Below are 23596 nucleotides of genomic sequence, written 5' to 3' on the forward strand. Positions count from 1 at the left end.
TAAGTGTCACTTTTGTTGTTATAAGTGACAGTTTTTGACAGCTATCCAAACTTTTCCAATCGTTTTACTATATTGAATTTTTTTTATAGCAAACTTTTTGAATATATCTTGGGATGTTAAACTTCTTTAGATTCCCGTCAGTGTATTTGTTTGGTTGACATAAATACTTTAAATGATTATAAAGTATTTTGGGAAATATATTGAGATTAAAAGAGAGTGAAAGTAAGACTACTGAAACTTGAAATTCTGAAACGTGAAAGGAGGGAAGGGAGTGGATGCTGAAAAGTACGACTGCGCAGTTTCAGCGAATGCGGACGAGACGTCAGTTCCCGTCACCTGAGTGTTTGGTTGATAAATATCCCAGATCAATCCGTTGGGAAACAGTGAACTGTCGGGCATCGTAGTGGGACGTGGGTCGTTCGGCCGGAGGGTGGAATTTTTCCAACTTTTTCAATCCGATTGGGGTGAAATTAACAATCGCCCTACTTTCCGTCTGTTAAAACCGCGGTTAAACAGCTATCATGAAAGTGTCTGTTAGATGGACGAAGAACAAGCCTGGAATGACGGCGCTAGCTTAGAGACTGTGAGGATTCTGCACAAGACGGTCGTCTCTTTGAGGTCTGCCTTGCAGAAATCGAAAGAGGAGCTTCATCTCTTGAGGGAGCAGTTTAAAAACGTAGTCGATCCCGAGCCTTACAACAGGACCATTGAGAGTTTGTCCATCGAGAACCATGTCCTTCGTCAGAAATACCTGTCTAAAGATATGAACAAGAACGAAAAGGACATGGGCGACAAAGGATCCGACAGCAGCATTGACGATGTGTTCGAGGAGGAGAAACCAGATGTCAATGGTGTCCAAGAGAAGAAAGACGAGGAGAAGAAAGATACGGATAACACGAGGATATCGAAAGGCGATTCTGAAGAGAGTGAAGAGGTCGATGACATAGAGCTCATATTTACAACAGACGATACCAAAGAGCTCGGAGGGCAGGTCGATCTCGAGTCGATTTCAGAAACCGACGGATGGAAGCAAAAAAATGACGAAGATATACCAGAAAATTTAAAACACACATGGTCACATAGCGTCCTTGTTGAAACCGACATATCAAAATGTGGCATGATAGATGAGAATGAACCGCCAAACCAAAACAGAAGGAACACTCTTCCAACACCATTACCTTACAGACCGATCATACATAAAGAAGCCGTCACCGGTAATAAAAAGACTCATCTTACCGAACCTCAATCAAAACCATCTGTTAAATTTTTACCGGATAAGAGCCCTCGGACGGTGAGGCCGATTCTCGTTGAGAAAAACACCCTCAAACAAGAGTCCGAAGCACAGACGGACATAACAGCCGTCCCGATACACTGGAGGTCTGAGAGTTACCTCGCGCATAATAAGGTGTCTCAAAATTTCACCACCCTCCCAAGTAAATTCACCCTTCCTTTTGGACAGTTGAAAAAGCATTCTTTGAAGCTGAGCGAAAAGACCCAAGAAGCTCGTAGAGTACTGCTTTCTGATATAAATTTTACCAGCATGGTACCGGAGCTGTCAAGGAGTGCGGATCATTTATGCCAAGAAACGGGGTCTCTCCTTTGTCGCTATCCTAGAGCATTTTCATACATGAAAAACCCTGATATGATTTCGCCTGGGTATGCAAAAGGAGGTTGGTCGCCCTGCGACTGCCACCACAGACGGCCGTCTTGGGATTACTACCATGGATCTTCTACCTCGATTCCACCGTGTGAATTCTCAGATACACGGAGAAGGCACTCTATGAGGCCTTCTCTCTCTTCTTTGGACACATATTGGATGGGGCCTCCTCAACGACCCACATGGGCTTCTATGCCATCTTCTCCTACACACTGCCAGAGGTAAAAGCAATGCATATAAATTTTATTACATTTTCTTATTTTCAAATAGAAGTAAAAGGAAGGATTCTTTTTATCTTCAACACAAGTTAATTTTGTACCACCATATGTATAGTTTGGATTTATCTTATTTATTTTATATACATAATTATTATTTTTTGATTGCTTTTACAGGCTTTTTGTTGTATGTACTTGACATTTTAATTGATTTCAAGTAATTAAGATTTTTAGTTGAAATAAAATTAATTGAAAGATATTAATTGGTCAAGCGGACCGCGAAATTAGTCAATTTTAATTGTTGTTGAAATGGCTTTTGATTGGATTTGGCACAAAGGACTCTTATATAAATTAAAATTATATAATTGTCCAGAATATTATTACACTTTTTATGTAACCATCTCACAAATAGAAATTTCCATGTTCAATGTCACCATTCCAAATGGCACAAAAGCCAAATCGTAGATGGTGTTCCACAAGGATTGGTTCTTGGGCCTACTATTTTTAAATCATACCTGTTTTGGCTAGAGCAAAATAGAGGCAATTTGCAATTTCCCATCCTATCCTTCACTTCCTGAACCATAAGCGTTCCCATGCTACAACCCTTCAGTGTTCTTCCTTTTGTTTTTATATAGATAGTCCATGCCAAATTGTTTTTTCTTTATTTCCTTTTTTAAATTTTAATTGTGTATCCTACCAAACAATTGTACATATAAGAACAATCAAAGTTGTATTAGCCCACATGCTCGGGTTTCATTAAGACTTCTTTCAGGATTGATACCATAGCAAAAGATTTAAGTAATACTGCAAAAGAAATTTCAAGAATTGTTTAATATGTAGGTGGAAAATACACTCAAATAAAAGAAAATTGAAGCCATATTTTTCTTCCATAGGAGACCTGGAATTGTACATTACTTTTTCCGAAATCGTGAGATGTGGTCTGGTGTACCGCGTACACCAGACCGCATCTCACGATTTTAGAATAATTATCGAATGACGGTCACTAACAATCACCACACATTATACATTACATTCAAATTGGCAATGAATGACTTCCATGAGCCAAAAGTGTAACACTTACAAATGTATTGACCTTTTAATAGCCTTATGTCCTTGCATATTAGAATAATATTTATTATTGGGGGAAGGGGAGTGTGAAAAATGGCCATGGGTGATAGTGGGATTGAACCCATGACCACGGGGTTTGTGAGCATCCAACTCGCTGACCACTTAGCTACTGAGGACCCAAAAGACATGAAAATCAAATGTTACCATTAAAACCATTCAGATTCAAATCCTGTTCCCTGTATTTCATCAAGCCTAAAGCATTATACTAATAGTATATAGAATATATAGAACATAATCAACATGTTCACATGCTATCGTTGGATTATTTCAAATATTTAACATTCGGTTCACAAAATTCCTCGTAAATTAGACATAAATAGTTTGCTATTTTTAGCTTGTATACTAGCTGTGGTATGTGCATTCAATACTTTTTATTTAAAAACTTCCTCATAAATTAGACTAATAGTTCATTTTTCTAAACTTATATACTGTATACTGATTACTGATTTATATAAGCTCAAATTTGTACACACATCTACATACATGTACTGAGTTGAACCTATCACTTCTTGTAGCTCGCGGAAATTCCAGCTTTTGTGTAATTTATAAAATATTGCCGGTAGGCCTCAAGAATCACCTATCCTGGGTTTTGCGTCCGGAGTCAGACTTGATATTTTGCCATCACCCTCCATATGTAATACATACAATTGATTTAATAGATGGTTGATGGTGTACTCAATATAACACAATCGATACACATTCATGCCAATAAATGCATTCACTCTCAACACAAAACTTTTACTATATACAATAAAACAACGATTGGAACTGCGGACCCAAATATTCGCTGTCATGCTCAAACACAATTCTTATGTCAGATGGCATTCCTTCACGCTCTCTATAAGGAGCCAAGAAATGGCACCATTCAATTAGGGCACATTGAGCAACCCACATAAATGTCTACCTCGTATGGCTTATATTTGCTTCGGCAGTACATACACTTCCCTGTATACTTTTGAAGTATTATGAACATTCATTATTGCAAATGTTTGCTTTGCAGACCTCATCAGTTCTTCAGAAATAATTGATCATTTCTAACTTGTAGTTGCAAAGTTATTGCCAATCTTGGATTGACTTCAAACTTCCTCATAAATTGGACAGAAAAAATTATCCATACTATAACATTAAGTTATATTTTGAAATTGTTATTTAATTTAATGAAAAGAACATATAAATTATTAATTTTAAAAATAAGTGTATGAACTGAATCATATATATCTGTAGTTTGGCTTTTCCAGACCAAAATGATAAGAATTGACCAAATCTCAGGTTTATCACTTGCAGACCACAAGAGGAAATTTCACAATAAATTATTTACTCTGTTGCACAATTGCCCAGTAAAATTTGTGAAGACATTTCACATCAAGTTCTTCATTAGATGAACTTGATCTTGAAGATTTATAAAAAGTTCAACAATATTATCTAATAAATCAAAAAATAACTTGAAAAAATCTTTTTCTATGTATGCAATTTTTTTACATTTTCAATAAACTGTGTGCTTGAAAATGGCACAGGATGCCTAAACATCGTATGATTTAAAATTTCTGTAACTATCTACAAAAAAAAGCCTAAAAGATAAAAAAATTAAACCATCCCAAAAAAGAAAAAAAGGTGGACATCAAAAACATATTAAACATAAAAGTAATCAAAATCTTGCTTAAGGCTTTGATTTGTTCTTTTGTAATTGTAATATTCATATTTGTTAATTATTTATTTTGAATTTTATTTATCCCAGTCTTTGATGGTGACTCAAGTTTTTCATTGTTCAAATATATTTTTTATTTTACATTTTAAATGACAATTTCTTATATAAATGATCATAAAGCAATTTTTCAATTCATTAAATTGTCATATTAAAGGGATAAGGTCATAAGACAATAATTACATAAGAAATTATTTATGGCATTGTCAATGTTTGTACACGATATCAAAATAATAAATGAGCAACTCGGGGTAGTGTGTATGTAAGTTATAAGGTAAGATTTTGAGGGTCACGAACCTCTATCCCCAACTTCTTTCTCCCACCCCCATTTACCTATTCCATATTGCAGTCCTAGGGGTGGTGGTGGGTGAAGAATCAATTGTAGAACAACTACAAAAGGGGAATAAATCATTACTTATTGATGAACGACTCACACAAAAGTCAACAAACCCTTACCCCAGAAACCTTATAACTTTGATAAGCCAGTAATATATTATTGACAGACAAAGTATTGCGTCCCTCCAAAATGTCAGGCTGATACCATTCATATTATCGATTTATGAACATTCCATACAGTGCAAAGCATTTTATTTAAGAAAAAAGGAATATTTATTTATAATTTTAATCTTATGTAGTAATCATGTAATATAACAAATATAAATATATGTAATTTTTTTTTGTCCAATGTTAAAGCTTTAGCTTTAATTATTTACAAATAATTAACATATGAAAGCGTGCGATGATGGGTTAAATATTGTTAATTTTAAAATTGGTCTAACATTTTGATAACTACTTTATTTGAAATGGATTGTACTAAGCAATGAGGTTCAAGTTTTTCTCTCTCTCTCTCTCTCTCTCTCTCTCTCTCTCTCCTTCGTTTTTTCTTTCCCTCTCTTGTCATCTTTTTTCTCGTTTTTTTTTCTTTTCATTACATTGTTTTTCTCTCTACCGCATTCTTTATTTCCTTCCTTCTTTTGTTCTCTCTCTCTTTCTCTCTCTCTCTCTCTCTCTCTCTCTCTCTCTCTCTCTCTCTCTCTCTCTCTCTTCCCTCTCTTGTCATCTTTTTTCTCGTTTTTTTTTCTTTTCATTACATTGTTTTTCTCTCTACCGCATTCTTTATTTCCTTCCTTCTTTTGTTCTCTCTCTCTTTCTCTCTCTCTCTCTCTCTCTCTCTCTCTCTCTCTCTCTCTCTCTCTCTCTCCCTCTCCCTCTCCCTCTCCCTCTCTCTCCCTCCCTCCCTTCTAAAACATAACGTATAATTTTAAGTTTCTGTCAACATGTAATAGTGGTGATTTCAATTTTTTTTTATTTTTTGCTTTTAACTAAATAATGTTTCAGGTCAAGGAGTGTCCCATTGTCTTCTTCATACATCCCTAAAGCATCTCAGCATTCAGACAGCAGCATGTACTCGGCTTGTAAAATGTATAGGCACAACAGCCAAAGATGTGTTAGGCCTTCACACTCGCAAGGGAGACATAAAGTCAAATTTTTATGTAAGTTTCCTTTCTCGAACCCCCAGTCAGAAAACTGATTTGACGGATCAATAGAATTGTTACAACAGTTATTAACATCGATCGTCTTTCTTTTAATTGTTATTGTTCTGAAAAGATTTTTTTTTTTACTTTATTACAATCAATACATCGGATTTTAATCAGACTTCTAATTTGCATGATAATAAACTGTTCTGAAACAAAACATTGTGCGTTCTGTGAGTTGTCGACAGATCGTTGTAGATTGCATGTCTAGCCCTCTACTCTTAAAGTTGTTATCCCACCCTCTGCCAAGTTTCAACTAAAGTTTCTTTTTTTTAACCTGGAAACTTGTACTTGCATAGATATCTTATGTTTATTTCACGCACATTGCCCTGTAAAAACAACTAATGTTTCTTTTAACAGTCAAAAAGGGAAATGAACTTTTAAAATATAGTTACAGATTACGTGTATTATTCAGGGCCTATTGAATATAAAAAATATATTTTGCATTGTATAAATTCACTTTTCCACATCCTAAATGTATTTGTTAAATGTAAACAATGTAAATCCCAGGCCCTGAAGATGATCTCAATAAAGATCGAAACGTTGGCACGATAAAGAAAATATTTTTTCTGATACCTACATCACACCAGACCGCATCTCACGATTTCTGAATAATTATCGATTAACGGTCACTAATCACCACACATTAAGACATAAAATTAACTTGGATTGTATTTTTCAGCTGACAACAAATTTTCAACTTCGTATCCAGGGATGTCGCTACCGGACTTGAGGACAGATGCAGAGAGCGGAGGTGAAGATTCAACTGATTCCCTCATAGACGAGTCAGAGGATTACCTAAGAAGGTCGATTGACTCTATTTTAGCTGGTGACGTCCCAATTTACAATCGGAGGCGCAGAACCCGATCGCATTCTCAGCCTGATCACACCTACACTAATGGTAAATTAGACTGAAACATGAATTAATTGCATAGTGGTATAACTTCCTATTAACTTGATAGCCCACCCTGTTCTTTTTTTATTTTAATAATGAAGCTGTTCATTTTTCTTAATTTTCAGTGATAAATATGTAATATATTATTTGACATTTTTCCTCATTGTTTTAGGATGTAAACCACCTAAGCGAGCACAACCATTTTTGGCGCGTGCACCATCTGACCTCCGAATAGACCAATGGGTCAAAGTGATCACATCCGACGGCCGGCTGACCGTGGGCAAAGTTAGATATGTCGGACCATTACCTGGTGCCCTTGAGCCTTACGTCGGAGTCCAATTGGCTCCAGGCGAGGGTGGAAATTGTAACGGCTCTTTTGCTGGGGCGAGGTATTTTGACTGGTAAGTTTAACGATCCTATTTGAAATATCGCAGTGTTTGATTTCCAATTTTAATTTCAGTGATGCGGGCTGTGGGATTTTTGTGCCATTCAAAAAGGTTGTTATGGCATGGAGCATATAGTAAAAGCAGGGTTGGTTGTGGAATTAAGAGAAAATTTATTATGTTTTTATGTTCATGTAAATATTCATCAGCAAGGGTTTTTTTTAATTTTGAGATTTTCATGAAATGCTTCTCTTGTCTGTTTTGGTGTCAGCTCCTTCCTTCCTCTGTTTAAAAATATTTAAGAGAAGTGGTAGTCTTTAAAAGTGGCACTTTATTCAGGCTACATGGTTTCAAAATTTTCCCAACAAAATTATACTTACGGTGCCAAGCATGTTTTAATTTGTCATAATTCTAGTCAGATCATCATGCATTATGTAAAATCATTGCGCTTTAAATTTTCTAGTCTTTTTTTTTAAATAGTTTGTAGAGTAATACCAAATATATGTATGTAATAAATGTTTATTGTGTTCATTGTGTGTTTGTTCATAAATTTGGCATAATGTAAAATTAAAACATTTGTCCTCTCATACTTGTGCCAAATCTAATTTTGTTTTTTTACAAAGTTGGGCCAAATGGAGAAATTAATCAAGTGTCTGTATAAATCATGGTAGAGCTTGAAAGTCAATTTTTTTTTGTTTTTGTGTCTATTACAGTTGTAAGGAAAATAGTTTTTGGTTTGCAAACAAAAAATCAAAATTTCAATTCAAAGAGACTTTTAGCATTTTGTTATAAGACTGGTTCTGACAAGGGTATCAGACAACATTACATTTCTTTCTCAATTTATACTTTGAAAATTTAAAGAGAAAATTAATGAGGTTTTGCCAGGAACCAAACCCAGGACACATATGTTACAAATAAGATATTATGATTACCTAATGATCTCATATGTTGCTGACCCAATTTCCCATTTTTGTACTTACTTTTCTCTCTTTTTCATTTTCACTTATACACACAAACTTTTGCTTTGTGTCTTATATATATAGTGAAACTTCCTTATAATGGACACTCTCGGGGAATGAAATATTGTCTGCTATACAGAGGTGGCCTCTTTGAGATATGAGTTAGAAAAATTCTGTTTTACAAGATGGGCCACAATGGGGTTTACAAGACACCTTTAAAATACCAAAGACTTTTTGGCCTTTTCTATGATCAGAGGTCTTTCAAATTCACCAAGCATACTTTTGCCTAAAAGCAGAGTTAGCTCCTTTGAAACTTTTCCTCTCTGGCAACATTCATTTTTTAACTGCATAGTTTTTTTTTGGTAGTGCTCTAAAAACTGAGGGATCTTATTACAATTAAAAATGTTTTTGGGTTCAAAATCGGTGCAATATTGTTTTTCCAAGTTTCTTAAAAGAAATCTTATGCCATGTTCTAAAATTGTCGTCAACCTAAAAAAATTTAAAATCTGTTTGGCTTTAATTTTTTGAACCTTTTTAGGCCTTTTCTTGGATAAGCATTCAAATTCGTCCTGGTCTACCAAGCTAGATTTTAAGGGGAAAAACCTGTAGGATGTCATTTCTTTAGTTACTTTTTATTCTTTAGAATTTCACAGAACCCCAAGTCTCACACACTTACTTTTTCACTTTCACTCACTTTTTTTTGAGTGTCAAACACATTGAAGTACTTAAACATGTTTGCAAAGTGGCATAAACAAAATCTAGCAATATCAGGAAAATATTGGACTGTTTCTCAGAAAACATTCATTTTCTGGAGGCTGCTGTCTACTTCGGAGAGTTTTAGGGTCAGAATATAATTGGAAAGCTATCTACGTTGATCACGTTATTACTGGTTGTGTTTGCTTTATAGAAGTTTTTAATGTGAAGATGACTGGAAATCAGAATTTATCCATTCAAGGGCGGTATCTGTTAAAAGAAGCTTCACTGTTATGTATTTCAATAAATTTAGAAATAACCTTCAGCAATTACCCAACTGTAATTCAATACACATACCAAAAAATTTGGCTTTATACAAAATTTGTGCAACACTTGTTCTCTCACAAAAAAATGGCCTGTTGTACCAAAATTTGTTTTAATTTGCTGTTCAACTTGAAAAAAAAAAAAGTGTTTTATTGGAGAAAATCCATCTAAACAAAATAATAAAATAAGTCTAGACACATAGAGAGACAACTTTACTTACTTTTATTTTAATGTACTTATTAATATAGACGTAAAACAATCCAAATATTTTGTTTTATTATTTTTCTCATTTGTAGTATATAATTCTGACCAATTACAAAAAGTAATACATTGTAAGTTCCTTTCAAAAAAACACCATCATTACAATACTTATCTGGTTATAGAATTTATACAAAAATTAAAGCAATAAATCAAGTTTTATTTGTGCTCTTATTTTTGGCCTAATGTATCAAATTTAATTAAGACTTTCAACAAAATTGACTAATTTTTCTGGTGGTTAAACTTAACATTTGATACAAACAAGAAGTCACGACGTAACCAGTGTATTTAATATTATCTATTTTTAAACATGTTTTTGCAAATTTATAAATAGATAGTATATTTTACTAAATTATCAAAAAACCATTATAAATAATTTATTAAGTATTTTCTGCTCAAAACTTGGCTTGTTGAGCAAAATAAGTTCACATTTTCTTACTTATATCTGAGACTGCATATGTACCATTTATAGCTTTTTTTTCTTTCTTTATTTGTATATAATAAAAAAACTTTAGGGCAAAAGTGTAGTTTAAAGTATAAGTATTATAACTTACAAAATATTGTATAAAATAGATAGAGAATGATTAGTTAGCTCTATGTGCAAATCTACTTGTGTAAAATACCATAAATTTTAAGGTTAATGTTTAAAATCAGTGGGAATCAATTTTACTCTATCACAACTGTTTCCATGATATTCGTGCCCCTTACAACCCTTGGGATAAGTTGTTTCCAAACAAACTTTGATAAATCAATAATACAAAAGTGGCAGAGTTGGAGATGTGAAGTTTGTTCTGTTTAATTAGTCAATAAACAACTAGGTCACTGAAAACATATATCCAAAGGAGAGTAAAAATTTAAATTATTGACCGTGGTGTTTAAAAATTGTGTTACTAAACTGACTTAATATTTTCATTTTTCATAATTAAAATTTTCTCATTTTCTCTCTTTGAATTTTTTTTGCACGGACATTTTTAATCTATTGTAGTTAATTTTTATTTATTTCATTTATAATCCTTGTCACACTATTTGTGCTTCCTAAAATTAATTATAAAGTATTGCCAAACATTTTATAAAAAAGGACAACTTTAAGAGAATGCTTTGTTCGTCATTATCTAAAGCAAGATAGTATTTTAATAATTAAAACTGTTTGTCATTGGGCTTTGCAAATTACACAAATTATGAAGTAGTAGCTGTAATATTAGATGTTTTGGTGTGCACATTTATTCTGTATGTACGGGGTTATGAGTAATAACAAAATAATATTTGGTTTTTATAAATAATCAAATGAGAAGTATATACAGGAAAGAAAAAAACGCAATTGTTTTGTTGTATGTTATTTGATGTAAACAATTTTGATTGTTTAAAAAAAAAATTTATGTGAAAAAGATTGTATTTACCTGTTGATTTCTTGATTATATTTATTACGAGAGAAATGGGATAATTGTTCAATTAAATGTGATTTGGTCTCATCATGACTATTTTATGTGCTATGAAATACATCGTACAATTGTTATTAATTATTGTTATTTTTGTTCCTCTGCCTAGTACGCCTACTTTTTCATTTATACAAATTTACTATTTATACATTTGGGTACATTATTGAGCCTATGACTTCTCTTAGTCCACAGGCAGGCTTTTACAGTAAATTACCAGCAGGCCTTAAGAATTACCTACTGTGAGTATTGGCGTTCTGGGGGCAGATCTCGGTCTTTTCCATCTAGTCGCTGACCAACAGCAAGGTCATTACAGCACCCAACACAATCAGTTTCTAATCTATTCACACACTCACTTTTAAATACATTCTTTCTTATTTACACATCATTCACTCTGCTAGGATGGTGGAGTACTTGCTATTCTTCTAATCACCATTTTTACACCTATTATGTAACCAACCTAATAGTAGGGCCAATATTGCGCCATCAGCCCTCTTACGCTACATATCATGCCAATAAATACGTTCACTCTCAACATGACACAAAACTTTCAATAAACAACCCTGTTTCTTCCAAGAATCAGAACAAGGGACCCAGATACTCGCTGCCGTGCTCATGTACAATTCTCATACGAATGTTCGAGTAGCTTTCCTACACTCTCCCTATACAGAGCCAAGGAATTGCAACCTTCGATTAGGTGGCATTGACCATCTCTTTTCTGTTTGCCGGACACATACGCAGGATGTGGCCCTAAAGTAAGTGTCCGTGAATCAACCTCTCATGGCATATTCATAAACGGGTGACATAAACTTTTCTTCTATGAGTTAGTTCCTCTGAGGGCCACTTATAGACAGTTCTCTTGATGAGAGCTTCTCTGCTAATAATATTTCTAATAAAAGGACATAAAACAACATTTTCCTTAGGAAACATAAATATTTATTAACATTTGGAAGAAAAAATATATTTCTTACGGAAAGATTTAAATAATTTATAGCACCCCGATCTGCATATCCTCTTTTTTTTTATTTTTTACATAATTTATTTAATGCCAATGTGGTTTTGATTTGAGTCTTTTTAATGGATTCATGCTTTTATTGTCACTATTATTGTTATTTATTATCCCTAGTATCTGTCAACAATGTATGTGAATATGTGTAATTTTCTACAAAGTGTTTTTTTCTCTAAATTTTGAGTTCTGGTTTGCGAAATAGTAGAATAAATTGAGAATAGAAAAACGATGACTGGAAATATTTGTAATAAAAAAATTTATTATATTATATGTACAAGGAAGAATGCATCATTGGATATTTTTTGTAAATTATTGAGGTTTCGTCCAATTTAGTATATTGCGGTTGTAAATACATTGACTTTTTTTTAATTGGTTTTTAATGTTCAGACATTAACAATTCAGTAAAAAATCAATGTATCTAGATTTTAAGATGCTTTGTGCACTGGAAATTCTGCATACCACCCAAAAGAGCCGTGGTGGCCTGTATGCGCTCCATAATCTACATGGTCGTGGTGTCCTCCACTGGCTTGCCTCTGATATCTTGTAAAAAAAAAATATCAGTCAATTCCATCAATTTTTTAAATTAATTTAATTTATAATAGTTACCTGTTATCCCGTGGCGTTTGTTCCTGTGGGAAATCTTGTACAGCGTGTAATTGGCCTTCTCTCGGTATTCTAAATTGCGGTTTTGATACTGTGCTCATCTCCAGGAACTCCACATCTTCAATTGGTATTGCAATGTACCTAGGGCGGCACCAGGTAAATTCGATGAAAGCGATTAAGACGAAGAGGAAAATGGCGTTCTTCAAAATAAAGTTTAGTTTTGTTAAAAATGTATTAATGCTTTCTCATTACAAATTTATATTTTCAGGGCAAAAAGGACAATAGTAATCTCGGATTTAAATATAAAACTTACCAGTTTCATGTCTCTCTACACAAATACAATTGTGACGAATAACATTCCCTCACTACACTTTTGGTATATATACCCTACTTTCATTCAACAGGGGTGGTGGAGGCAAAAAACTCCTGAGGTGCACGGTCTTGAGAGGGGAATATGAATTAAGTCTGCTTTCTCTAAAATAATGGGGAGAGTGACACTGTACTAATTGATAAACCACGCTTTTTTTTCTTTATGTTCAAACAGTTCTGAAACGATGAGCTCCAGCGGAGCACGGAGATCTTAACACAAAACATTCAACAGAAAAACTTTTACTCGGATGGAAGAACATATTCTTACAGTGTGAAAATCAAAATATTTAAACTGTTTTTCTTTTGCACTAATGAACTGTAGGGTGATTCTCTTAATGCTTTTAAATAAACTTTTACAATGTTAATAATGTTGGCAAACATTAAAAATCAAAATATTTGAATAATCAATCAATTTGAATTTAATTAATTTTGAGTTTATTGTTGATGAACTCCAGTGAAACGTGAAATTGACTTAAGATGAAACTACAAAAAATGTTTACTCCATTGCAAGAATGTGTAAATCAAAATATGTTAATTTTTTTTCCTGTTCTGATGAGGTCCAGTGGAGCATAGAATTGATCCAACAAAAAAAACACCCTACAGCAAATGTTTTACTCCAATTGAAAAATATATTATTTTTAAAAACATTTTAAAACTTTTTTTCCATTGTTGGCTTGAAAACTCACATATTTAAGTGCATACTAAATAATGGATGAAATTGAGACGTCTGACATTTTACTTGCAATTTCATTGATTTATTGCTTTGTAAATTTACACTACTTCTTACAAGTTGTTCTAAAGGTTCTGGGATAGCATTAGGGTCAATTGTTGATGAAAACGACAAAATCAACCTTGGCAGAGAGTCAACGAAGCGGCTGATAAATCGGCCAAGGAAAGTTTGATGAGGGCATCCTGGACGCTTTTGTGCCATACCAAACCACCAAAAATTTCATCAGACCAATCCAGGACGTATAGGTAGACCAAGAGATCAGTAATGATCAAAATATAAATCTCAGTTATATTATTGCCAAGAAAATTTAAACTCATGAAAAAAATATATATATTGTTATTTTCATTGTATTGCAAACCATTTTCATTTTATTATCTCCATTGCTGTCATGATGCACTAATCAACCATATATATAAGTAGCATGGAGGGCCATAGTCGACCAGGCAGATGGCAGATGAGCTCATAGGACACAGGACTCAAAGAGGGGCAGCAGATGATCCTATGTGTTGTGTTCCGAGCTTGGGAAGGATGTTGGGAATATTTTTTTAAATTGTTTAAAGAACAACAATCGTGGTGTTCTTAAGTTCATAGAACAGTGTAATAACTTCTAATTACCTTATTTGATACTGCAATAATGTAAAAAAATTCAATTGTGAAATTTCCTCCTATTGTCAGGGGTGAACCTGACAGCTACCTATCATCTTGGTCTGCCTATCCTCGCTGATTTTTTCACATTCCGTTCGTCAACCCCTAATCATCAAAGTCAACATGAAGAAGGCAAAATGCTGAAATGCGTCTGACCGGCAAAATCATCGATAGGCAGACCAAGATGATAAGTTACTACAATTAATTCAGTGATAAAATATGCTGTCATTAATTTTATTAACTGGAGGGAAAAAATTAATTTCCAATCTTAGTGAAATTCTAAGTGATTTATTGTAATCTAAGGATTTAAAAAATGTGAAATCGTGTACAAGATGAAGAGAATATAATTTGCCCATTTATTTGTTATAAACATTTCTTGTGATTGTTACTATTTAGGAGTTATATTATAAAACTAGGGAAGTTTTTTAAATTCAGTGAGAAGCCAGTGGTCAAAAAGTATTTAAAATGAAAATAAATGGAAAACGGCTAATTACAACCCTACATAATTAAAGAAGCAGCCAAACAACTGGTAAAATTCTACCAAGGTACTATTTAGGATTTGGGAGGAAATGGAGTAATAAAAACCATAAACTGCTTTTGAAAATAATGTATTAAAATAAACAATTTAAAAACATCCTAGTACAATGATTCAGCAAAATTCTTAATCTATTTTTTTCTTTTTTTAAGTAAACATTACGTCAAAAAGCCTTTGACATAAAAACTTTACTTTTTGACACAATAAGTATACAACACATAAGTATAAAATGGTTAAAAACAAAAGAATGATAAGGCACTAAAGATGGCACAAATTTGAAATAATTTTTGTTTTTTGAGGGAGATCTTATAAAACGATTTTTATATACTGCAAAACAAAAAGTAATTAAAAGGAAACAAGACAATTAAAAAAAGAAGCAATCACATCTGACAAGTGTTCAATATCACAATTGATAGAAAATTGTTCCAGTCTTCTGTTTGATAATTCTAGTTTTGTGCTTGACGCTCATGCTTGATGAAATCAGGAATTGTATTGATCACAGTTTCCACCTCTTGGGAACTGTTAAGAAATGATTCAAACTGTTCTAAAATACCATCGCAAGACTTGTCAAACGATTCGGATAAACTGCTCTCCACATCTTTCATATCCTTCGAATCGACTTTGCCCTTGTTCGGGATATGAATTGACGGGCTGTTTACGTTCTCAACATCGTTTGAATTTGGTTGCATGGCATTTAAATTGGAAGACTTCTCGAGGCTAGAATTAAGACTGGAATTGTTTGCGTTATCAACAGTTGCACCATAGTCTACAATTTCACCCTCGTTCGGGTTATTTTCACTTTTCCCTTGGTCTGATTCTTTCTCACTTTTATCTGAATCTTCTTCGAGTTTGGTTGCAGTTTCGTCACTTTCTTCAACACCAGTGTCACTTACGTTGACTGGTTCAGGATCTGCTTCACCTAATTCTATCATTTTCTTAGCAATATCAACACCCTAGAACAAATTAACATAATAATTAATGTGTGGTGATTAGTGACCGTTAATCGATAATTATTCAGAAATCGTGAGATGCGGTCTGGTGTGATGTAGGTTGGAAATCCCAGGCCCTGAGGATGATCTCAATAAAGATCGAAACGTTGGCACGATAAAGAAAATGTTTTTCTGAAACCTACATCACACCAGACCGCATCTCACGATTTCTGAATAATAATAATTAATTATAAATACGTTATTTAATATAAAAGGCATGTTAGCATCAAAACTCCATTTACAAATTGTAATTGTTATACAGTTTCAGTTTTTTATTGACCAGTTGTTCAATAATTTGTTGAAGTCGTTAGGAGTGGTCAGGAATACAGTATATTAGAAAAACACCTTTTTCATTTTTTTTTTGCCGATGTTCAACCTTTATTCAGGACGACTTTAGGGCCTGGGAGAAGTATAAAACATGTTGATTGGAAGAAGTACAATACAGATGAAAATATAAATTTTGAAACAATTATTTCATACTCCCAGGAAGTGTAGTGCAATTCTTACGTGTCCTGAAAATTCAGAAAAAAATTAAAAAGGTATCATTCTAAAATACTTTACTCCTGACTGTTTCGCACGACTTCAACAAAATGTCAATAGTTTTGATTATTTGGGTTTAACCCTCTGCATGTCATCTTTATCATCCATAATCACCTTGGGCATAATGGGTGACAAATGGCTACATAAATTAGCCACAAATTTTAATTTTTCGAACAGTTCATGACATAATGCCAGCTAGAATAAGCTGATAAGGACCCTCTAACTGCTTCAAACTATGCAAAGCAACCAATAACATCAAACTTGGATATTGTAAAGATCATTCATCTTGGTGTTGCTCAGAACACCACAGGCGTGAGTTTCTGCAGCCTGATGTTCTGCAATACAGAAACTCACAAAGCAAAAACATACAGCAGAGAAATCATCATAATCTGCGGTGATTCCATTTAAAGAAAAGTAACATTGGCGATGTATGCCTGGTGGATGTGAAAGTCGAAAATTACCTACTCTAATTTTTAGAATTGATATAAAGAATTAGTAGAGAATAAAAATCAAACATTTTACCGGTGTTCCTTCAGGATTATACAGTCTTATACAAGGTAGACAATTGACTTCTTTGTTGTTTCCTTCTATCGACTTATACTCAATGACTTGTGCCATCATCATTTTCCACTGGCCAGTAAATACCAAGTCTTCGAAAGTAGTAATTTCCTTTTCACTCCAGTTTTTGGCACCTCCCCTTTAAACGATAAGGTAAATAGAAACGTACACATTCTTTTTAATTTATTCAAAATGTTTAAATACTTTGGCACAATCCCTTTCATTAAAACTTCAATAGCTTGAAAGCGAAGAGATAGAAAATCAGCTCGCAGTTGAAACAAATCCTGTACTTTTTCAGATGAGAAGTCTCCATAATCAACAAAGAAAACAATAACCTGAAGAAAATTTAAATTTAGATCACAAAAATAAATAAAAAACTATATAAATAAGATTTAAATCTTACAGTTGTATCAGGGTTTTGTTCTTCTTGTTCATTCTCAAAGCTTTTAACTTCCACCCTATACCACTTATTGTCAGCCCTTAATTTTGCAGCGACAATTTGACCTATTTGAACCTAAAACATTGTTTAGTTAATTCTAGAAAAGCATGCTTTTGACGAGAATTGTTACTTTTAAAAGCTTATGAGCTTCTCTATTTTCTTCTAGGCTATAATAATCTGTCATGTTTTCAACCAAATGATCAAGATCGCCAGATTTCGGTGTGATAAGCTAAAAAAAATCGCATTGTTTATAAACAACTTTGACAAAATATTGTTTAAAAAAGTTACCTGAAGCCAAAAATTATTTGGATTAGCAACAGAAGACACGTATACTTTGATCATATTTTCATTTGCAGATGCCATCAATCTTTCATACTGTGGCTCTCTCTTTTCCTCAAGAAGCTACACAAATAAATAATTGAATGCAATGAAATACAAATGAGAGGTATATAATATCACATTTAGTAAACAAACATTTTTTTTATCTCTTTTAGATTTTAAACGCGGCGACCTATTAGACAATGTATATTGCATTTTATTTCTTGCATCTTCCTCTTCTTTGATTTTTTCCTCGATTAGTGTCTTTGCAATTGCAATCTGCTCTTCGGTTCCTTTTATAATTAAAAGCTTCTGATCAACATTAGTCACTATTTAAAAAAAAAAAAGGTAAAATCAATTTATTATTATAAGAAAAAACAATCGATTATGAGAAATACCTGGTGACATTTTGTCTAAGGTAATGCTCGCGTTTGAAGCTCTTCCAATGGCTCTGATATTATCTCCACACCTTCCTATTATTCTTCCGCAAGATTTCTATGGAAATGTGTTTTGAATTTTGAAAAAAAATTTAAAAGGTGTTATAAATTTTTATATACTTACAGCAGGAACCCACATTTCGTACGATTTAATTGAACTTTGTGTAGCAATTGTTTCCAAAATGAGCCTTTCTGCGATGTCAACATTGTCTTTTTCTCCTCTGATTTTACAAATCTTAAAACCCTTTTCATCTGAAATAAAGTATGTCAAAGTTGTTTTTTTAGTGTAGTTTTGGTTTTTTTTACAATAAAACTTTAAAATTTGAGACCAATTGAAGAGTTAAAATTAAATTCATTCATCAATTAACATTTCCAGCAACCATCATGATCTGCTTAGTCTTACTGGCTTTGTCTGTGAGATGTTTTCCCGCATTTTGCTATTTTCATTAGTTGCTTTATGTTCTTCCCTTTGCACAGGAAAAATAGCAAAAAGCATTTCTAACCAGGTTGATCAAAGGGGATCAAGAAAATAAGTTAAATGAAATAAATATAAACTTTTGCATACAAATCAAACAATCAAAAGTCAAAACGGCAAGATTGTTTCTTATCATCCTGGTCTGCAATATCACCAGCTTGAAAAACATAATTAAGTAATAATGATGAGGGCACCAGGAATGAGGAGATTGAAGGCAATAAACAGACTGACAAACTAACAAATGCATAAACAGCCCTCACACCCTTTGGACCAGAACCGTAAATCTGTACACCCCAAACATTCTACAATTGGAACTGGATAAATGGCTGGAGAAAGAAATGACCACATAATGGACAAATTCTCTAGGTGCAAAACAATAAAAGAAGTTCTTCAATGACTCAACTACAAAAAATACTGGTTTACAAAAATATTTCCTCCAGTCATTGCAGTTTTCCTCTTGGTTATTATGATTTACAAATTTTGAAAAACAACAGAGAATTTTGTTCCATATCTCTCAGTTGCTTTACTGGCTTGGAACATGTCTCATTAGTTGTTCACACTGGAAAAAAAGCTGACATTTTTGTGAAAAGCAACTGCACATATCGGCCAGCAGTTCGTCGACGGTTTCCTGGAACACACTTACCCAACACAATGGAATGATCCGAAACTGCCTGATGCAAATGTCTAATTTTCCATAAAATGGTATTACCTCCGTGTACATCTGCACGATGCTACGAACGCTACCCTCCTCTACGCTATGCAATGTAAATAAGTTCCCCACTGTCCAGATTTTCGTCAAGTAGCAACAAGTATAGTCGAAGACAAAAGAACCGAATAATCATATTTTTTGTAGTTTATTTCAAACTAAATGGATTTTTGTCATTACATTATTAATTACAACATGTTTATCAAAAATTCATGAGTTTTTATAAAACTTGTTTAATTATGATAGTTGGGCAAAATTTATCAAATCACCAGAATACCATTTATACCATACCATAGAATGAATTTAACTAATGGTTTTGCTCACAATACTGTATTAAGAGCAAAAGAGGCATTGCGATTGTGATACTGATTTGTGATACATGCTGTACTGGACTGGTGTGCTGACTCCATGGCATGCGCTTGACATCGAATGTGCACACCTTACCAAAACGAGGTGTCGGATAATATCAGGTCACGTCGCGTTGCGTCAAGTAAGTGTGTTCCCTGCTTAAATCCAGAAGTTGGGACATCCGGGCCTTAGCTGCCTCATCAGCTTTGATATATTATTGTTATTATAGTTTTGAATATTTTATTATTATTATTGCTATTATATTATTTGAACTTGTTTATAAAACTAAATTTATTCTTAAAGCTGGGTTCACAAGTATAAAAATGACACAGCATAAATTTTTGTGCATGTGCATGTGAATGTGAATGTAACAACACATGCAAGAATTTATCCCAAAATTAATGTCGGTTTTTAACATGCGTTGGTCAACGCACATGCTCTGGGACCTAGTCTGTTTTTTAACAAATGCCAAAGGATTTGCGCAGCATAAAGGCTCTTGATATGGACGCTTGTGCTGCATGAATGATAGTCTGCCAGTCTGCCTACATTCAGTACTTAAGTGTGAGTTGTCATTGAACTAACAAGAAGAATTGACATCTTTTGCTTTGCATCCACAACATTGATTCCTACCGAATTTTATATGACTTGCCACGCATCATTTTTCTTGAATATTAAACTTCAATGCAGGCACAATTTTTTTTTGTCGCTCGTGGGCGCAGGGCGGTAGTCTACTGCCAACTCGTTTTCACATATTTTCATCCAATAAATATCTCATCACGATCCTTTGAAATAGGTATACTTTTGATAAAAGCTCTAACATTGAAAAAAATTATTCTAAATGACAAATTGACAAAATAATGAATCACAAGCAATACGAGATCAACAGACAATATCAGTCTTTACAGTAAACATAGTGCAAATTAAAAATGAAAAAAAAATGCAAAAATAAAACCTGTGAAAGACATTCATTACTGCCTGAATCATTTTGATTTGATACATGTCCTCACGGATAGAGAAACGTGCCCTAAAAAAGGTGAAAAACACCCAGTTCCTTATGTGGAGAAGATAAATTTACACATTATAGGTAGATGGTATGTTTGAAAGGTTCCTATCTATAATAATATTATTATTTTATGATTAGTGTGTAATGATAGTAAGAGAAAGATATCAAATAATAACGAAGAAAACAAAACAATACTTAACTGTAAGAAAAAATTGTTAATAATACAGATTTATAAGAAAAAAAATTGATAATAGTAATAATGATGATTCTTTAGATAATAATAAACAGTGCAGTGCACTGCAAAACGTTAATAAATATACGTACAATAAAATCTACAAAAATACGAAACTGATACATAATATAATTACATTTCATTATGAGGGTCGATGGAAAAATGGAAAAACTACCGACTACAAATGTTTGAAAGTTATTACAGGCACAACTTGCCGATCTGGAAAATGATTATGTTGCAGTTTAGTTTCATATATTGTAAGTTGAGAACACAATTGCCACACAGCCTCTGCACAACCATAGAACGTTTTTATGATGAGGGCGGTAGACTACCACCTGTGTGCCCGCATGAAGGTTAAAAATACCAATTATTTTTACGATCCCACAGTGGTCTTGAAATTTATTACTTATATAGTTTGTTATTATGTTATGTTGTTATTATTTTTATGGTTTGTTATTTATAGTTTTTATTATTTATTTATATGGTTTTATATGGACTTGATACTTCTGTATCAGGAGAATTGCATATTTCTTGTCTAATTCCCCTGTTGTCTAAATCCATCTCCAAACACAAGATAAGGATAGAGATAAGGATAAAAGAGGCAGCCACAAGGCCTACTGCACCTCGACATGAATAGATCTATATAGACCTATTGTGCTCCCCTATTATTAAAACTCATTAGCCAGCTTCAGATTATTAATCAGCCTCCATAGCTTTGCCAGCAGCTTCATGGTGTAGGATATTGCTTGTGGTTTTTCTTTTCCTAGTTGCAAGAACCTGCACCTACATAGACCTTCGCAGAAACATAGAATATGTTTTACGGTCTCCTCTCTTCCTGCTAGTATTTGCACAGTGTTTCTTATGTCAGCTTTCTTAAGTGGCAGTGCCTTGCCAGGAGTCCAACCAGAATCCTGGTTCGGTTGCGGTTGCCTTCCAGTAATTCTTTTGTAAGTTTTGCTATGAATTGCTTTCTATGAATCTCTTCGCGTGCCCATACCTATGGTAATTTTCCACCAGGTTTTGGACTCATTAAAGATCCATTTTAAGATGTATCCTCTTTTATGGCAGTACGCTAAGGTACAGTAGAGTTCAGGACCCAGAGTCCATGTTGGCCATCTTTTTGGCCAACATGTCAACCTGTCCGTTGCCTCTATACCCCGAGTGTCCAGGGACCCTGCCAGGGTCATTAGAGTCGCTCACTTCCGTCAGGACCTCCATGCAATTCCGAACATTCTTTGCCTTCGCCTCACATGAGGCTAAGGCTTGCCTGACTATCAGAGAAAATGGCTATCTTCTGAGTATGTATTCCTAGCCTTTTTATTTCTCTGGTGCATTGTTCAACCGCTATGATTTCAGACAAGAAAACTGTAGCTTATTTGCCTAGTTTACCGTCAGTTTGGTCTTTGGGTTCATCCCAAAGACTCCAGCCCACGTACCCTTGTCGGTTTTGGAGCCGTCAGTATACCAGTACGAGTTTGCCTTTAGTAGTAACTAACTAAACACACTAAACACGGACACAAACATCAACCAATCTGTTGAGGAGTGAAGATAAATATTTGTGTGAAAAATTTGTAGAAAAAGCATTTGGTGTAAATCTTCATAAGTGTGAACCCAGCTTTTGATAAGTACATGTAAGGGAGCTAAAAGTCCTATTTGTACCTTTAAAATAAATAAATATTTTAAAATAACCTTGTACGTTGTCTTTGAAGTTGATCCGTGTATTGGTTTTTTCCTGTATGTCTCGAATGTTTGTGCCACATCGCCCAATCACTGCACCGACAGCATCTTTAGGCACTTTGACTTCTGCGTACTTATAGTTAAGACTCTTTAGGTATTCTTCCCATTCTTTATCCTAAACACGTCCAATTATTTTTTTATTTTTGTAAAAATAAAATAAGTTGTAGTTGGACCCACCTTTCTAAAATAGTAGTACAAAGTGGCAGCACACAATGTGAACACTGGAAGAGCGACGAAAAGAACGGCTTTATGTTGCCAGAGCATTTTGACGGAAATCTGCAAGTATTTTAAAAAAAATTCAACAGAAAGTGGTAGATATTGAAACAAGGCTTATGAAACAAACAGGCCGGCTTAACGGATAAGTTTTTGTCAAAGAGAAAAACAGTCATTAATCAAGACAAGCCTTGTCTTTATCAAAACAAAAGACTTTAAGGGTATAATAGCAATGCCGATAGCCAAAAACCCATTTGGGAAAGTTGTTTTTGATAAAATAACGTTCAACTTACATCTATCCCAAGAATGTTTCTTTATTCAAAAACGGTTCGATCCCGAGTTAAACGTTCTTTTCGGCTTAGAATTGAACAGGTTTTGGAGTTATGACATTTTGGCAAAATTCCGGGAATGAGCTGCAATCAGTTTTTGTTATTTTTGGATATTAGTAATATTACGGGCAAGGGGCATATAACAGGTTTGGAAGTTACGACTGGTCTTGCAATACGATTTTTTTAAATATTAATTTTT

General features: G+C 33.7%; 3 protein-coding genes across 3 annotated transcripts; 1 reads left to right on the plus strand and 2 right to left on the minus strand.

The window, feature by feature from the left end:
- The first annotated feature begins 85 nt into the window (after positions 1–85).
- On the plus strand, positions 86–11266 carry LOC106668462. The gene is made up of 5 exons (XM_014397256.2): positions 86–1878; positions 6041–6195; positions 6920–7138; positions 7305–7533; positions 7593–11266. The coding sequence occupies exons 1-5, from the start codon at positions 539–541 to the stop codon at positions 7651–7653; spliced, it is 2004 nt and encodes a 667-aa protein (XP_014252742.1). The 5' UTR covers positions 86–538; the 3' UTR covers positions 7654–11266.
- Positions 11267–12246: 980 nt separating this feature from the next.
- On the minus strand, positions 12247–13772 carry LOC106668464. The gene is made up of 3 exons (XM_014397261.2): positions 13108–13772; positions 12798–12994; positions 12247–12731 (listed from the first exon to the last, which is right to left on the minus strand). The coding sequence occupies exons 1-3, from the start codon at positions 13114–13116 to the stop codon at positions 12617–12619; spliced, it is 321 nt and encodes a 106-aa protein (XP_014252747.1). The 5' UTR covers positions 13117–13772; the 3' UTR covers positions 12247–12616.
- Positions 13773–15130: 1358 nt separating this feature from the next.
- Positions 15131–23568, minus strand: LOC106668506 (tudor and KH domain-containing protein homolog). The gene is made up of 12 exons (XM_014397343.2): positions 23362–23568; positions 23033–23131; positions 22808–22970; positions 18479–18606; positions 18316–18412; positions 18074–18246; positions 17888–18001; positions 17730–17828; positions 17564–17674; positions 17365–17495; positions 17125–17299; positions 15131–16026 (listed from the first exon to the last, which is right to left on the minus strand). Exons 2-12 carry the CDS (start codon positions 23117–23119, stop codon positions 15520–15522), a joined length of 1785 nt encoding a protein of 594 aa, XP_014252829.1. The 5' UTR covers positions 23120–23131; positions 23362–23568; the 3' UTR covers positions 15131–15519.
- Positions 23569–23596: the final 28 nt, after the last annotated feature.

The sequence above is a fragment of the Cimex lectularius genome, unplaced genomic scaffold, assembly GCF_000648675.2.
Source record: "Cimex lectularius strain Harlan isolate CLEC.00 unplaced genomic scaffold, Clec_2.1 scaffold36, whole genome shotgun sequence".
In the NCBI taxonomy this organism is placed as follows: domain Eukaryota; kingdom Metazoa; phylum Arthropoda; class Insecta; order Hemiptera; family Cimicidae; genus Cimex; species Cimex lectularius.